Raw genomic sequence first — 16,370 nt, 5'->3', positions numbered from 1 at the left:
AACCAGGCACCCCAGAGCCTGACCCGAGCCAGACCCCCGAGTCCCAGCTTTGCAGGGGACCGGCAATTCATGGTACAGGTAACCGAGTCCGAACTCGGCTAGATCGTCGCCCTGATGGTACCAAAAATATCCGATAGAAGGCGGCGAGGCTCCGTGGCTATGCACTCTACGACTGTCAACTGTTGCCAGGTGCAGTGACGCATCTCTATCATCGACGGCTTAAATGTTGCTTGCTACACTGCTTGCTATAGGGTTATGACTGCAACGACTATGGACGCCGGCAAACATCAATGTATGACAATCGTCTGCTCCCTCACCTCGCCCCGTTCGACGGCCGCCAGTGCCTCGCCATTCATCAACCCATGCACGTATGCCTCGCCCACGAGCGTGCAGTTCACCACATCCCCATCCTCGTCAGATTTAGGCATTACATCGCCTGTCAACTTGCGCACGAGGAACGGGACGTCGGCCCCAGGCAGCATGGAGATACTGTCGCCGACCTCGGCGGACTTGGGACCCCAGCCGATGTACCCCTTTTCCGTGACGAAGAAACGCTTTCCGTTCACCACGGTCGACACCAGGGTGTTTATGTGCGTCAGGTAGGCCCGCGAGACGCTGTTGAAGAGGTTTTTGAATGCGTCTTCCGTGAGGCCCGTCCCGGGCCTAAATATGGCGGCGTTGTGCCCTTCGATGTACGTGTTCCAGAACTTGGTGAACGCCACACCCTCCAGAAACGAGGCGAGGTCGTTATTATTGGAGGTGTCCTTGTCGAAAGGCGTGTTGCCAAAAGAGCTGTTGGCGGTCATGGTCTTCCGGAAGGCCGTCTGTAGAGACTGGTTCGGCACGTGGGAATAGGGAATGGTGTCGAGCATCGTCCAGTAAGATCCTTGGATGCGGACTTGGCCTTCCTCGCTAGTACTACACACAATGTCCGGTGCCTCTCCCAGGTCGATCTTCTGGAATGCGTGCTCGGGGTGGACCGCGCCGACTCGAGGAAGGCACTCGACGCACACGTCGAAATCGTTGCACACGGCGCACTTGTGCCGTACCCCGCCGGTGATTTCGCCTTCGCACACATCACAGTAGGCCCGGTAGACGGCATGGCTGTTGGCCAGCATGAAGCACCACTGCCGGAAACAGGCCCTGTCGTATTGCCAACCGGCGGTGTCGCTGCTCGGCTTGCCCAGGTGCGTGATGGTGTCGTATAGAACGCCCGGGGTCCTCAGCAGGTTTTGCTTAGGAAATGACACTTCGGCCGGGTCGTTCCCGCCAGCCGCGAAGAGTCCGCGCATGAAGGCGCGGGACAGATTCGTGTTCGTCGCGGTCTCGAGGTCAGTCTGCTGAGTCCAGTCGGGGCACCAAGTAGGGAGGCCGTTCCTTTTCTTGTCATCCCCTCGGATGCCTTGGTCAGGAGGGCTGTTTAGGTCCACGTCATCGGTAACGTATTGCAGCACCTTTAGGGACCGGCTGTGCTCAATCAACCGCGAAGTGATGTGGACGAGGCACTCCGTCAGGGGGATATCGTAGCGCACGAAGTTGTTGGGGGTACGTCGTGCGCGAGCCCCGCAAAGGCGTAGACGAGGTCGCGAGGGTCGGTCGCGCTGCGGCCGGCCGTGTAATTCAGGAGCTCCAGCAAAGGCTGCTTCCCCTTTCGCCGAAGCTCGTGCCGGGCGTCCAGCAGGCCGAACAGGACCGCCATGGTCGCGCCGAAGGGGTTGTTGGGCTCCTCCAGGTTTCGCTGGGATTCCATCGCGACGGATACGCAGCACGCGCCGTCGCGGAGGAAATGCTGGCGGAGCGAGCCCAGGTAGTCCTCGAGGTCCTGGAGAGTTAGGGAGTCGTCGTCTGCGTGGAACACGAGGTCCTGGGCCAGGACGGCCTCTTGGAAGGTCCACGCCCGGAAGAACCAGGCGTCCCAGTTCAGGTGGAAGTCTAACAGCGCTTGGGGAGAATTGGTGTAGTGCCGCGTGTGATCTTTCCCGAAAGACTTGACTGTCTGCATGCTCTTGGACATGTTGGTCTTCTGCCAGAACGTCACGACCAGGGAGGCTTGGAGGTAGACCTTGTCCATCATGGAAACCTGGGCGTTGCGCTCCTGGAGATCGGCCTGGTTGATGCACACGGCGTCCACCCACAAGGTGCGCATCTTGTCAGGGTGCCGCAGGGCCTTCAGGGCGTTATACAGGTTCCTGGTAACGGGATGTGCTGTACCGTTCAGGTGAATCTCCTTCGGGTTATCTGGGCTACCCCAGACATAGGAAAGAGCCTCGTACTGGGGCTCGTCCCGCAGACTGGTGGTCCTCATTTGGCAGGAGATTGCCTCAGTGCCGCACTGGCTCGGCTGCAGGTCTAGCACCCGGATTTCGGCCCGGGCCGGGTCTAACGGTTGCCAGCGATTCATGATGAAGTTTTCAAAGAGACGAAAGATCGAGTTTGGAGGCCGTTTCCGATGATAGGGGCTAGACGAGAAAAGAATGAAAGCGGGGATTATTCGAGGTTGCCTGCTGATGCATGCGAAGGAAACCGAAGTTTTTTATCATTGGTCGAAACCAGGGTCGATTTTCTCAAGGCTGACTGCATCAAAACCCCGACTGAACATCAGGCTCTCGGCTTAGCGATGCATATGCATCCCGTTTCACTGCATTGTCTTGTATACCTATGAGAGTTTTTATAGCAGAAGAAAGATGCGTGGAAGCCAAGGCATTTCCTAGGTGGCTTGCAGTTTGCGGTGGGCCGACATATCATGTTGTCCAATTATCGTGTTCCGTTGTATTTTCCCCCTCACGTCTGTTTCTCTTTCTGCCTGGTTAAAAAAAGACACACCAACGCCAAGCCACTAGATACCTAATTTTAAGTGAGATGGATAACGGGGACGTTATTCGTTAGCCAGACTGGGGCTATCTGGGACTGAGAGGGGTGGAGTAAATTGAGGATGCCCGTGGCCGACACGCCGAGCTGTAGCGGATGGAGTCCAATCCTCCACGGTAGCCCTTGGTCCAGCCACGGATACTACGGCCGGGAAACCTGCTGGGGAGGACGGCGGCCTGGAGCTTGAGGCCGAGGGAGTTGACCCACTTGCTAACGATGCCCCAGACTGTTTATGGCATTGACTGGGCCGTCATCGAGTTTGACATGCCGGGAAGGACGACCGGGCGTTGAGCCAATCACTTGATTTGAAATCCGATGAGCTAGAACCAAAGGGATCAGCTGAAAGGGCGGGTTCAATAGTTCACGCTCAGTTCATTTGAGAAACGAAACAGGTGGTAGGCAGTGAGTTTATCTAGCAAATCTCTTTTGCTGGATGCAATCTCACCGTGGATTCACAAAAAGGCAGACGTGCTTCCCTACTCCAGCAGGTGCTTTTGATGCCAACTGAATGCTGGGGCTGCTTATAGAGGATTTTCCAAGCTCCACGGGCACCTGAGTTGCCTATAGCATCTCCGGCTGGGCTAAACATCACAGATTTACAGGGCAGACGTTCACTAACGGAACGGGTGAAGCCTTGTGAAACTCCCCCTATAGACCTGGCGGTTCTTCTAAAAGCTTATGGACTTGTGGCTCCTACTTATTGAATTGAAGCCAGGCCACGGACCTACTGTGCCATTTCCTTTCCTCTGTTGTCCCCTCCCACACAAAGCACAGTACCTTTGCAGTCTTGATCTTTGATTTTTTGGAGTAGCGATTGCAGGTTGCTGTTTCTGCCTTTCGACTTATTTTCGCTCTTTTGCACTTCGACTCATACTGGCGCGCAGTCCACGAAATGGGCCACACAGTTTCCCGTTTGCCCGCGCAAGCAGTTCGTGGCGCTGCTGCTGGTAATGGAGATGCCGAGAATGGTGCCGACGACGGCAAATATGTCGGTCCTCAGCATTGGGCGCCTGGAATGAGTTTCGATGGGCTATTCCAGGCCAAGAACGAGCCTGACATTGAGGCAAGCAAGTCCAAGCCCAAGAACAGACAGACGACGAAGACCCAGAGTGGCACACTTACGAAGGGCACCAAACGAGCCCGTGAAGAAGATCCAGCCGAGATCGACTCGAACCACCCGATTCCGCAGCGCCGAAAGCTAGAAGAACCAGCCCTCCAGCCCACCCCGACAATCGGAAGCCAGGACGCCGCAATTGACGAGTTCACCTTTCCCCGACCCGACACCATGATCGCTACCGTCCCAAATGATAATGCGCGTCGTGCCGCGGTGAGCATGTTCTTCAACCGGCAGTCCCCCGAGTATCCCTTCAGCTTTGAGATGCGAATGCGCACCCGGTCTCCCCCGTTTCCCAATCCCATTACGTCGTTCGATCCCACTTCCAATGGGATGACGGCTACAGCTTGGGGATATGGCGGTCTTCGTGCTACCATCGATGACTAGGCCAAAAAGTCGGCAATTGATGACAAACACACCCTGTTGCATGTGCAGGTTAGCGGAGTCACCCCCGACAATAGGAAGCGTCAGGCCGAAAGCGTCCAGATTAAGGCGAACCGTCTTTCATATGCCGATACCGCTGCCAAGACCCAAAGCGAAGGCAGTACCAAGCAGAACACGATGACCAACAACGTTAGCGGCAAGGCCAAGACTCGTTATGGTGCTGGTAACAATGCGGCTAAACCCACAGCTGCTTCTGGTGGCCGCAATGCCCTCAGCACACTCGATGGCAACACTGCCGGTCGCCAGAAGACTCAGAAAGGTAAGGAGAACAAGGTGCTCCGGCAATTGGATCAGGACATGGACGATTACTGGGCGCACGGCCCAGTCAAGGAGGACAAGGACATCAAGGTTGAGGAAGACTGAACAAGAAGAAGGGCTTCTCAGGATATGGCGTTGGTATCTTTATTGCTATTGGATTATCAGGGATGATGGTACTTGGCTATGATGCGATTGGCTATCTTGAGGCGTGCTTGCCAGACCAATAATGCACCCCACAAGTTCAGATTCCTGCAAGCGATATGTTCCCGAAGCTCTGACATGCCCACTCGATACGGACAATGTACTGAAAGAAACCTCAACTTTATTCTGTTTTTATTTCACATGGGAGATCTTGAAACCTCCAGGAACTCTGGTCTGGAAGAATCCTTGCGGGTCATACTTGGCAGAGACCCTCTTCATAAACGCTATGTTCTGTGCCGTATATTCTGGTTAGTTGACAGTTCCTCGGACACATGTATAATCACATGATCTAACTCACCTCCGCACCATATGACTTGAGAGGTTCTTGGGTCGGATTAACGTAATTGATATACCGCCACTGTGTCGCTGCCCCAATGGCCTCCGCAAACGCCTCAAGCTCGTCCGTGAGAGCGGCGATCTTTCTCTGGAACAGGGACTCGGCCTCCGGCGTGCGCGCGAACGCCTCGCCTAACCAGACGATCGAGTCCGCGGTCAGGCTCTTGTCCATTCCCAGCACGTTGCCGCCAGCGTTCTTCTGAGCGTAGTGCCGGGGCAGCTGCTGGAAGACAAAGATGATGCGGTCGACGTCGCCCATGGCGCCCTGGGTGTCGTCGATGAGTTGATTGTATAGCTCGGTCGCTTTGTCGACGACGCGTTTGTTGTTTTGGAAGCAGAGGGAGAACCAGACGTGGCTAAATGAATGGTCAGGTTAGTCTAAGAAGCAGAGGTAGAAACCAGGCGATATGGCTGAACCTACCGGTCACCTCCATTGTCTGACATGGCGGCTGCCAGCTCGCCATACGTCTGCGTCGCCCGTTGATCGGAGAGCCAGGGCACAGCGGCCATGGGCTTGAACGAAGTGGAGTTGGTGATGCCGTCCGTGTTGATAACAGTCGACGAGACCGTCGAGGATCTGCTCGCCACATCGTACATGTAAAGCACGATCTGGCTGTCGGTGGGATTCTGCTCGTTGATGTCGATCAGGCGAATAAAAGAGTCGACGATGGTGTCCCTGTGGTCCCAAGCGGCCGTCACCATGCCGCCGTAGAGCGGGCCGGCGGGAAACGCGGCAAAGTCGAACCGGGTCACGATGCCGAAATTGCCCCCGCCGCCTTTGAGGGCTTTGAAGAGGTCCGGGTTTTGCTTGCTGTTGGCGTCGACGATCTGGCCGTTGGCTAGCACGACTTCGTAGTTCGTCACGTCGTCGCAGGTGAAGCCGTGGCGGCCGGAGTGGAAGGATAACCCGCCACCGAGGGTGAGACCGGCGACGCCAACGGTGCCGACGCGGCCTGCAGTGATGGAGAGTCCATATTTTTCGACTTCCAGAAGAGCGGAGGTCCATCGTGAGCCGGCGCCAACGGATGCGATGGCCTAATGTTGTGCTTCGTCAGTTCTTGCTTAATTAAACGTCAATTGTTCTCGACTTACACCAGCGTTCTTCTTGTTGGGCAGATGCACTTCTGTCTGGTTGAGAAGACTCAAGTCAATCGTGACGCCATCGGCTACATTGTTGTTCGGCCAGATACTGTGACCACCACCCCGCACGGCCACGTTTCCCGCAGTGGATTTCGATAAGACCTTGATGGCTCTGGAGACATGCTGTGCAGTTCGCGGCCGGAAGACACAGACAGGCTTGATTTCCCGGACGTCAAGAGAGTAGTAAGAGTCGAGACTGGCCTGGTAGCCGTTGCCGGGCGTGGAGGGGGAACAATGTGCTGTCGCCAAGTCCAGCTGCTACAAGGGCTTGGCACTGCCTCAAATCTGGATTAGCAAATAACGCGTACAGGCGCCATGGGAACCAAGCCTCGGTTGACTTACGCCGCGTAAACCATCGGGCGCTGTTGCCGCTGTTTCGGGGGCCAAGACGGCCAAGGCTGCAACTCCGACAGAAAGAGGAGTGAATCGCATCGTAACGGTGACAGGTCGTGTTTACCAAGAATATGGTTGCCCTTGATTCGGGACGTGATATTTATGGAATTGGCCACGCGGGATGGTTGGCTCTTAAAGCTGGTCGGGTCGGTTTCACTGCATGTCCCCTTGCGTCGGTCTTTCCGCTTATGCAGGTTTTACATCGAAAGGAAGAGTGCATATTGTCAGATTGGCATTGCCTGATTATCAAAGCGTGCTCTATGCAGCAATCCTTGCCTTTGGAAACCGACATGCAAAGAAGCAAACAAGAGTCTTGTGGTGTTGCTTCCACCCCCGCCTCTCATGCATGCGTTTGCGGGAGGTCAGGGCTCCGATGATTTGCTACCAATTAGAATCCCGACTGGCTGGAAAGACGTCTAAGCAAACTGGTCTAGGCACATCCATATCCGCCGAACAATGAATTGGTTAGGCCCTGAGTTGTGATACCAATAATCACCCTTGTAGATCTAGCAAACAGTCAAAACGGTGCCCCAGATTAAATGAATGGTTACCCCTTACACCATCTGGGGTTCTCGGCCTTGCATCGAGGTCACCTTCTTGTTACGGATAAGGCCAGGTTGGAACCCTGTTACGCGATGGAATGAGTCTGGCAAAGCCATGATCAGCCATTTGTTTGCTGGAACTTCCCAAACGTCCCTACCACGTCCTCCTGAACCGGGCAAGCACCGGTCGAGCAAAGCCTAGATTGGATACGAGAAATCCGGGTGAAAGCGCCTCTTTCTGACAACAATCAAGAACTGGACAGCCCAAAGATCCTAAGAAAGCAGTTTACGCACCGAAGGTCTGAATCAATCCATTTGTCATCTGCAAGGGGTGACTTTGAGGCATAATCACGCGTCATCATCAAAAGGAATCATATAAGGGATTGAGAGGAGCCTCTCGCGCCATCCTGCCCATCATGATGATGTTCCTCTTTTTGGTGGCAATGATTCATGTGTCTTAGCAATCATGAGCCACCACTTTATTGAGGCGGTCCAGAGAGCATCCCCTGGCTCCATACTTTCAGTTCTTGCCAGAGTTGGCACACGCAGCTTCGCCCTTGGGAGAGCCTGCAGTCCTCATCGACTCCTCCATCTGGTCTATGTTTGCCATTTCAGCATTGTTTCTTTCCCTTCGCTTCTACTGTCGACTCCACCATTCCAAACAACTCATGCGCGACGACTGTATCCTGGCTGCCGGATGGGCCTGTATGCTCGCCTCGACATCTCTGCTGACGAGGGCAATGAGCCTGGGCTACATCGACACGGTGTTGGGCGATGCCATCATTACTTTACTGGCTCGATGTGCTCACAGTGCGTACATCCACTCCGTCACCGGGGAAGCCTATTTAACAGGTTGGAGCTGATTGCAAGAGAAACAGCTTGCCACATGGCGTCGCTTTCGCTGACGAAAACCTCATTTGCGGTGACCCTGATCCCAATCACCCGAGCGTGGCAGCGAAACGTCGTTTGGTTCATCATCGGCAGCCTCAACATCGTCTTCGCTATCCACATTGTACTTCTGTGGCGCCCGTTTTGTCAGGGCGAGACGCCGTACGACCTGCATGTCAGCTGTTGGGATGCTAGCCATGCCGTCACGCTCAACATCTTCAGCTCGCTCTATTCCAGTCTGGCGGACTTTGTGTTAGCGTTGCTGCCTGTGAGCCTGACCCCCTTGACCGACTTATAGCATCATTACTAAAAGCGTGAGTAGCGGAAGGTGTTGATGGACCTGCAGATGAGGAAGTCGGAGAGGATCAGCCTTGCTATCGGCATGAGCTTCGGCGTCGTGTAAGTTGAATCAAATCCTGCCGAGAGTTTGGTCACTGACTTCCAGCAGCGCAGGCGTCACTGGTATAATGAAAGCCGTGCAAAGCGTGACCACTCTTGATTCGAGAGTACCAGACTGTAAGTCTCACATTCCTATGAACTGTGCAGTCTAGTCACTGACGGTTATAGTCGAGTACAACCTCGTCATCTTCTGGATCTTCACGTTGGCAGAGCCCAATGCCACGATCATCGCTGCCTGCGTCCCGGTCCTTCGCGTGCTGTTCAAGGATGCGAGGAAGAGGTACTATGGATCCGAATCTCCTTCGACTGGGCGGTACATCAGGCCGAGCCACCATGGCTCCGGGGCGTTTGCGGGCCGAGCCGCCCCACGTAGCGTTGAATGCGCCGATTCGCAGAGCGAACAGGGCATCCTTGATGGAGGCATTACTCGGACGCGTGAATACGTCGTGGGCTTTGACGAAGACCGAAGCTTTGAGATGAGAGACCATTTGTCTATTAAGAAATAAGATGATACAAAATCGGTCTAACACTTAGTGGACCCATAACCAGGGTCCCCATGCTTCTCGTTAGGCTCCCATCGTCCTCTCTCCACTCTATCAACTAGGAAGTCCTTCATGCACTTATAAGTGCGTGCTCGTGCCTTGTCTTGGCTGCGCTTCTTTCGACATAATCTCCCCAAATTATACACAAGACAACTATGGATCTTATCCCGACAGAAATCAAGCTAGCCATTGTGCGCTTCCTTATCGAAGAATCGCCAGAATCGGCTTACGCATATGCCACTGTATCGCGAGAATGGCAAGCCTTGATTGAGCCCTCGACATTCGCGTCGCTCAAATTGACCCAAGAACGCCTCGGCCAAGCCAGGGGGCGCTGACTCCCGTGCGGCAAGCCTACGTCCGCCAGATCCACTTCACCGCCCTGCTGCCCGACTATGTTCAACGCCGGCGGTCCGAAACCGAGTCAGAAAAGCAGAAGAACAACGAGGCTTTCTCCGGCGCAGTGGCCAGTCTCATGGAGTTTCTGAGGGCGTGGCTATCGCCCCATGATGGCGGCATCGAACTGCAGCTGAGCACTGCTTGCGCAATCGACTTGCGAGATATGCGCCCCGGAATGGGCATGGCGATACTCGACCTCCGAGAACGCCGGAAACGATGCCTTTCGTCCTATGTCGCCTTGAATAAAGGTTTCTATCGTCAACTCCCGGAGCTACCCGCCGTCAGCAAGTTCACGTGTCCGGCTGCCGATATGAACCAGCGCCGGCTCGTCCCGGCGACCTGCTGCGAGATTGCCAGCCGCTTTTCCCGTCTGCGCGCCATCGACTGGCACTTGGCCGACGGCAGCCACGATTCCGACTTTCGGCTGCAGCTGCGCAACGACTTCGCCGCCGGCCTATCATCTGCGTCGTCATTGATCCCGGAATCGGTTCGGGACTTCACGCTCGGCTATTCCAGCGCCCCGTGCGTCGAGCGATTCTTTCCCGACGAAGATCCCCGTATCTGTCCCGGCGCCGCACGCGATGCCCTCAGCGTGGCCTTGCGGAACCTCTCGGTGCAGATGGAGACCGTCACGCTCCAGATGACGAGCATCGGCAGCGAGTTCCTGTGGGATCCCGAACTGCCCCCGGATCAGCAAGCACACTGGCCGCGTTTGCGCGAGATGGAGCTTAATTTCGACGGCCAGACGCCGCAGGGAGAAGAGCTCTTCGACTGGGACCCGTCGGACATGCCGGATGACGATCCGGAGTCTGATCCGCCTTCGTCGCTCTCGAGGGTAGTTCCCATCCCCGCCCAACACCGCCCGTACCAACTCGCGTTTGCGCGCGCCGCGGGGCGTATGCCCAAGCTTCGGCATCTCTGCGCGCTTTGCGGATACCAAGTCCGTGTCCTGATGGATTATACAGTGCGACCTGGCGGGGCCGAGTTCCACTACGAAGACTACCAAAACTCGCCAGTGGTAGTAGGTCTCGTCACGCAGGAGGTCCAGGAGGAGTGGTGGAAGACGGCTCATGCGCATCTTCGAGAAGGGGACGAGTTCCACTTTGAGGTCGTGGACGACGGTGCCGTCTTCGAGTTCCGCCGCCGTAACAGTAATGGCCTCCCGGGGCAGGAACCGCCGGAGCGGATGGTTATTGACTGGACGCGGGTTATTTGACTCCATTGACTGCACAGAGCATCTGTGGCATCGTTAGAGATAGGATCTGATGAATATTCATTCATCGGCAATCATGCCATTCTCATTGGTCGGTTGTCAACGGGCATGCAGAGCTGCAAAGATAACAGATGCAAGCTTACGTCAGCTGGCCGAAAAACCTGACATGAGGGGAACCTCAGACCCTTCAGCCTGAATACATCCTTTAACGGTGGCAAAATCACATCATCAGGTGCCAAAGAGAAGACGATACGTAGCCATGACCTGCGCCGACGTTGGAAGTTCGAACCCTGACATAGCGGGGCTAGGGGTGCGCCTGTTCCCATGACCACAATCCTGAAATTACCATTGTTGCTAACTGATACGACACGCCCAGATAATTCTCTCATTCACTATACAAGCCGGACTGTCGTTTTTCTCTCGGGTTGGTCCATCTGGATCGAGTCCAGCCTTCGCAAACGCGAGCTCCGTCGCCTCAGAAAGGAGATTCACGGTAGCAAAAATGAGCAAAAGCTCCAGTCGCTGTTGCTTTTGGACATGCCTGCAAACAACGATGATGGCAACCCGCTGAACAACTCTGCTGCTTTTGTCAATCATAAGATTGATGCTATAGACCGAGTCTTGAGGACGATCGGTGATACCCAACTACTCAACGGTCAGTTACACATGAGTACTCGAGTTAGTCTGCTTTATTATGCATCTTTAACATTATGAGCTTAGGAATCTCTCTACTTATTGGTGCTTTGTCTCAGCATGCGACACTGGGACTTTACCACTTCCATATAGTATACGACGTAGTCAATTTCACCGGGTAAGCTGACGAGGGGCACCATTTAAACCAATGTTGTTTGAAACTGACCATCACCAGTGTGTCTGCAGCAGCCGCGGTGGCTACGGCCTTTAAGCGACCTGAAGGTTTCTTCTTCAGTAAACTGCTGATGTCAGTATACATGTGCCTCTACCTCGCATTCACCATAGTGTTCGGCTCGAGACTGCGGTGGTGGGACGACGGTATTTCTGGACAGTGCTACAACACCAACATGGTATCAGCCCCGGATGCCGCCCACCCAAACGTCGATATCATATATCTCAGCATCACAGCTTTGTACCTGTTTTCGAGTTTGATTCTAAGCAGGCGTGCCGCGCCCGGGAACTCCCCTTCTGCGATGGAGAGACTCGAGCGAACAGCGACGCGGCTTCCCTTCCCGTTAGCCTACGTCGCAAGGCGGTTCGTTGCCAGGTACAAATCTTACGAGCAATACATCGCGAAGGCTCGACAGTATTTGGTCAGGCCCGCCAAACCTCGGCCAGAGAAAGCTGAGACATCGTTAAGTGCTGCTGGCAAGACAAGTCGCTTTCAACAATTACGAGAGTCTCTTGGCGACAATGGGTCGCATTCTCTGAATCCTTATGAATCCTCATACGGCGTACGAAGTAACATTCTGGAAGTAGCAATGATCCAATACCCTGTCCATGGCTACATGGTATATGCGCTCCGCGCTTCCAACGAGCGATTCCTCTCGGGCAGCTCCGAGAACGAGTGGGGATTTGGCCAGATTGTAGCCTTGGTGTTGGTAGTCACGACGCTCTTGGAGTGTGTAAAAGCATGGGCTAGTAAGATTCAGACTCACTTGACCCATCCAGTTCTAAGTAGCTGTCGAAGCTGACGATGAAACAGGATATCAACTATCGAAGGATTCGGAGGAGAAATATGTTAGTACTGGCACGGATCCGCCTAGTAGCCAGTTTCTCCGGACGTGGCTTCTCGCCAAGGACGAGCCTTCGGGCCCGGTGTTGCCTAGCAATCGGTCGAAAGGGCTGGGGAGGCGGCAGTCACTGCCTTTAGACTTCAAGGCTGCCTAGAGATTTCATTCCAGAGAAACATGTTTACTTGTATGAAATCAGTCTACCATCGTGCCACTCAACTGCGATATAACGCATGTTCATCGGCGGTATTTACTCTGTTTCGAGATGGAACTCGCTGAGGTTTGCTCTTGGCTGTGTCCGCGAAGCTTCAGCGCTGCCCCTATACACCTGTCGAAGGCCGCCGCTGTCCTTGAAGTTATCGTGATTGCGAATAGGGATATAGCATATAATGTGGTCAACGTCTCTACGTAAGACAATGACAAACACAAGTTATCCTCGAAGAGCCACTTGAGTTCTCCATCACAATAAGTTCCGTTTCTAGACAATAGAATGACCTAATTCACTAGCCCAAGCCTTTGCAGTACTTCTACGGATTACCAACTGGCTTATACTCATAAACGTGAGGCAGCCGGACGAAAAACATCAACGCCAAGCAGACGCCCATGAGGGACGCCAGCGCATAATACGGCAGCCCCAAGAACCCATCCCCGCCCAGCTCCATCCCCGACGTGAACAAGCCGGCCAACATCGGGCCCGAGTACACGGACCCCACCATATCGACCATGGCCACCAAGCTGAACAGTCTGGAGTGATACTCCGCATCGAAGAAGCTGCTCAGCAAGCTCCGCTGGTAACTGCTCGACCCGGCCCCGAGGGCCAAGACCAGTAGCCCCGCAACGAAGAAGCCCAGGTTCGCGGCCGCGCCCATGAGCAGCGCGCCGGGGATCGCGACGAGGAAGGAGAAGCGGGCCAGGTACAGATCTCGCTGCGCATCGGACCCCACGCCGGCGCGCGAGCGGACGAGGCGCGCGAGGAGGGGCAGGCCGAGGAAAAGCTGGAGGAGTTGGGCGAGGCCGTAGACGGTCTGGACGTAGCCGGTGTCGTTGATGCCGATGGAGTAGCGGATCGAGACGTACTGCACGAGCAGCTGCATCGTGGCTGGGATAAGAGAGTAGGACAGGAGAACGGTGATCAGGAGGCAGACCAAGGAAGGTCTGCTCACGAATGGCAGGAAGGCCCGAAGCGATTTGCTGGCTTGAGTGAGCGCATGGATCGCAGAGGAGATCTGGAAGGGGCCATCGCTACTCGTCCTTGTCGAAGCGGTGTCGTGCTCGGAATACCGTTTAGTCTCGGGCACAAACCAAGCAGCACAAGCGCTCAAGCCCAGAAGCGACACGCCCAAGAGCATCGGGATCCAGGGGACCAAAGGCTCCCATCAGGGCGGATGCCAGAGATGGAGCCAGGAGACTTGCAGAAAGCGCTGCTGCGTGAACGCGCATGAAAAGTGAAGCTCTGGGTTTGGATTAGGCGTAGTGCTCGAATAGCTTGGATGTAAGTTCAGGAGAGCGCTTACCGGATCTCCTCGGGTGCGGCATCAGTGATGGTGCTCAGAACGACGCTCGTGAGCATCGCGTTGCCGCCGCCTAGCACTAGTCCGGCCGAGGCGAACCAGACGGTCCAGGACGGGATATGGAAGTTGAGCTGGAGCCATATCATTGCGAGCCAGATGAGGTTATCTGCGGTAATTCCAATGAGAGCCAGTACAAAGACTGGTTTGCGCCCTATCCTGTTAGTGTATGTCAGTGAGGACCCTCACGGAATTCAAGTGATACGACAGCCCCTGCCAACTCGACTTACCTATCCGCCACCGTGCTCCAAGGTATTGCGCCCAGGAACCCGATCACCGACTCGAGCGCGGCCCCGACGGCAATGATGTATGCCACCGTCGACTGCACCTCTTTGCCCTTGCACGAGGGTGGCTCCAGACTGCTGCCGCTCTCGTCGAGGAGACCGGCGACCTCGGCGCCTTCCCGAAACTCTCGACACACGGCTGTCTCCAGGAGCTGGATCTGCGGGATCGTGACGAGGCCCCCGGCCCCCGCCGCCACGAAGATGATGGCGCACAGGATGTTGGTGATGCGGTAGGCGGCGCTGTTGCTGTTCTTCATGTGGCGCTGGGTGCTTGATGGCTTGTCATCGTCGCCCGGGACGTCTCCGGCCATGATGGAATGCGCCGAGTGGTTGGGTCTCTCGTGGTTGGCACCGCTGGCGACCGTGCGCGCACCCATAGGTTCGAGAGACGATACTTCCATGCTTATTACTCCTTCTAATTAGGTGAGTTTCAAGGGAGCCGGTCCGATACGGTTGGAAGGGTAGGAAATCGGAGGGCAGTAAGTCTCGGGTTTGGTTCTCGCGCTGATCACTGCTCTTTGGGCGCCATGTCAGCCCCGGAAGCGCACCACTAGGGAACTATACATACTGTGGCGCGCGCTACACGGGGGCGTTACCGACCATTTCCGGAGGATTGGAGGACTAGTCACTATATCTTTTCGATGCCGGTTCAATCCTCATTTCATCTTCTTGGTTACTTCCGCCTCGGGGGGCTTCATAGTAGCTCTGAGATGTGAGCGAGTGAATTTACAGACCAGGCACATGGCTGCCATCACAGCAGAGGGAAGGGACAACAATTTCACCGCAAAAGCGTATCTTCAAAGTTGACTCCATGACGTAGGTGTAGCTCCATAGTACAGATTCCTGTGTTGTTTCTTTCCTAACCACATGCCTATACATACTTCCCGCAATAATCCCTATTCCAAGACCGCGCTCGCCGCATTTTCCATCGTCCACCGCTGGATCTTGCCAAAGTCGCGACACTTCCGCCGCATGTTGAAGTCGCTCTTGAACCCCACCCCGTTGGACTCGTCCCGCTCAAACACGACGGGCGTCACGTCCGCGTTGCACATGAGGTACTTGCGGATCGTCTCGACGCAGTGGTCGACGTGGCCGCGGACCAGCGCGTCGGGGGCCCGGAAGGTGGTCACGTTGCTGTAGTCGTACTGGTCGCGGTAGGTGTACTGGCGGACGAAGTTCTGTTTGGATAATGAGTCGGCTGTGATCAAAGCTGCAAGGGAAATATGTAAACACGTACGAGGCAGTGGAGTTGGTGGAAGACGTTCAGAAAACCCTGGACCCCGCCGTCTTTCGTGTGGGCGTATCTCTCCGCTGGCGTCTTGTTGAGTGCCTGGAGTTTATCTTCAGGGAACTGGATGTACGGCACTGGTTGCATCGCCCGCGTACCAAGTTAGCCAAAGAGTGTCTCGATGCGTTTCATGTGAGGATGGCACTTACGCCGCCAGAGTCTGAGCCATGCATCCTCGACCGCTGGTGTAGGATGCCCGCGATATGGCGACGGCTGCATCAGATGATTCTGCTCGGTGTAGTCTTCAAATCCCAGATCGCCACTCTCTAGATAGGGCGCTGCAGAATACTGTTTCAGCTGATGCGCATCGGAGTAGAGGATCGTATTTACAGACAGGAAAACTTACAATACGGCGACAATTGCACCGCACATCGGCCGTCGCTCGGCCTCGCGCCAAGAACGGCGTGTATTGAAAGTGCAACTATGAGGATGCACTGTATCAGGAAAACGGCCAACACGATGGGCCTGCTTTCGAGGACACTTTTGCGCTGTGCGTATTCTGGGAGGTAGGGTTCAAGGCTTGGGTTTGCCCCGATGCCCCTTTCCTTGGGATTGCCGGGAACCCGCCCGTAGCCGGCATGGGACTTGTTCTTTCCGATGTTGAACCACATCTCTTCATGAATTCAAGATGCACGATCATTCGTAGCAGTCTCGATAAAAGGTTTTGGCAGAAACAGGGGCGGGTTTGTGGTGTGCAGTAGACCATACAGCGGCTGAACTCACAATATGCCCCCTGAAGAACGTGGGGTAATCCGCCTAGCCAGTTGACATCCCCCCGCGCCAAATCGGC

At 55.1% G+C, this 16,370-nt stretch overlaps 10 protein-coding genes across 10 annotated transcripts; 5 read left to right on the top strand and 5 right to left on the bottom strand.

Moving 5' to 3' along the window:
• Positions 1-287: 287 nt before the first annotated feature.
• PG997_005421 (uncharacterized protein) lies at positions 288-1,292 on the bottom strand (the record flags this gene model as incomplete). The annotated part of the gene is made up of 1 exon (XM_066809736.1): positions 288-1,292. The coding sequence occupies one exon, from the start codon at positions 1,290-1,292 to the stop codon at positions 288-290; it is 1,005 nt and encodes a 334-aa protein (XP_066673354.1).
• A 218-nt stretch (positions 1,293-1,510) lies between these two features.
• PG997_005420 (uncharacterized protein) lies at positions 1,511-2,401 on the bottom strand (the record flags this gene model as incomplete). The annotated part of the gene is made up of 1 exon (XM_066809735.1): positions 1,511-2,401. The coding sequence occupies one exon, from the start codon at positions 2,399-2,401 to the stop codon at positions 1,511-1,513; it is 891 nt and encodes a 296-aa protein (XP_066673353.1).
• A 1,359-nt stretch (positions 2,402-3,760) lies between these two features.
• On the top strand, positions 3,761-4,369 carry PG997_005419 (uncharacterized protein; the record flags this gene model as incomplete). The annotated part of the gene is made up of 1 exon (XM_066809734.1): positions 3,761-4,369. The coding sequence occupies one exon, from the start codon at positions 3,761-3,763 to the stop codon at positions 4,367-4,369; it is 609 nt and encodes a 202-aa protein (XP_066673352.1).
• A 174-nt stretch (positions 4,370-4,543) lies between these two features.
• Positions 4,544-4,789, top strand: PG997_005418 (uncharacterized protein; the record flags this gene model as incomplete). Its single annotated transcript, XM_066809733.1, has 1 exon — positions 4,544-4,789. The coding sequence occupies one exon, from the start codon at positions 4,544-4,546 to the stop codon at positions 4,787-4,789; it is 246 nt and encodes an 81-aa protein (XP_066673351.1).
• A 228-nt stretch (positions 4,790-5,017) lies between these two features.
• Positions 5,018-6,793, bottom strand: PG997_005417 (Bifunctional solanapyrone synthase; the record flags this gene model as incomplete). Its single annotated transcript, XM_066809732.1, has 5 exons — positions 5,018-5,130; positions 5,180-5,577; positions 5,643-6,256; positions 6,314-6,619; positions 6,704-6,793. 5 exons carry the CDS (start codon positions 6,791-6,793, stop codon positions 5,018-5,020), a joined length of 1,521 nt encoding a protein of 506 aa, XP_066673350.1.
• Positions 6,794-7,712: 919 nt separating this feature from the next.
• On the top strand, positions 7,713-9,089 carry PG997_005416 (uncharacterized protein; the record flags this gene model as incomplete). Its single annotated transcript, XM_066809731.1, has 6 exons — positions 7,713-7,733; positions 7,821-8,106; positions 8,175-8,452; positions 8,507-8,583; positions 8,633-8,700; positions 8,752-9,089. 6 exons carry the CDS (start codon positions 7,713-7,715, stop codon positions 9,087-9,089), a joined length of 1,068 nt encoding a protein of 355 aa, XP_066673349.1.
• Positions 9,090-9,280: 191 nt separating this feature from the next.
• On the top strand, positions 9,281-10,737 carry PG997_005415 (uncharacterized protein; the record flags this gene model as incomplete). Its single annotated transcript, XM_066809730.1, has 2 exons — positions 9,281-9,367; positions 9,451-10,737. The coding sequence occupies 2 exons, from the start codon at positions 9,281-9,283 to the stop codon at positions 10,735-10,737; spliced, it is 1,374 nt and encodes a 457-aa protein (XP_066673348.1).
• Positions 10,738-11,444: 707 nt separating this feature from the next.
• On the top strand, positions 11,445-12,597 carry PG997_005414 (uncharacterized protein; the record flags this gene model as incomplete). Its single annotated transcript, XM_066809729.1, has 3 exons — positions 11,445-11,545; positions 11,603-12,348; positions 12,413-12,597. 3 exons carry the CDS (start codon positions 11,445-11,447, stop codon positions 12,595-12,597), a joined length of 1,032 nt encoding a protein of 343 aa, XP_066673347.1.
• A 370-nt stretch (positions 12,598-12,967) lies between these two features.
• Positions 12,968-14,669, bottom strand: PG997_005413 (major facilitator superfamily transporter; the record flags this gene model as incomplete). Its single annotated transcript, XM_066809728.1, has 4 exons — positions 12,968-13,711; positions 13,776-13,893; positions 13,955-14,167; positions 14,239-14,669. The coding sequence occupies 4 exons, from the start codon at positions 14,667-14,669 to the stop codon at positions 12,968-12,970; spliced, it is 1,506 nt and encodes a 501-aa protein (XP_066673346.1).
• A 519-nt stretch (positions 14,670-15,188) lies between these two features.
• On the bottom strand, positions 15,189-16,191 carry PG997_005412 (uncharacterized protein; the record flags this gene model as incomplete). The annotated part of the gene is made up of 4 exons (XM_066809727.1): positions 15,189-15,470; positions 15,530-15,657; positions 15,730-15,858; positions 15,927-16,191. 4 exons carry the CDS (start codon positions 16,189-16,191, stop codon positions 15,189-15,191), a joined length of 804 nt encoding a protein of 267 aa, XP_066673345.1.
• Between the last annotated feature and the right edge of the window lie 179 nt (positions 16,192-16,370).

Source organism: Apiospora hydei, assembly GCF_038363865.1.
Source record: "Apiospora hydei strain CBS 114990 chromosome Unknown utg000004l_segment0_segment0, whole genome shotgun sequence".
In the NCBI taxonomy this organism is placed as follows: domain Eukaryota; kingdom Fungi; phylum Ascomycota; class Sordariomycetes; order Amphisphaeriales; family Apiosporaceae; genus Apiospora; species Apiospora hydei.
Note: the sequence above shows the minus strand (reverse complement) of the source record. Positions and strands in the feature narration are given on the sequence as shown.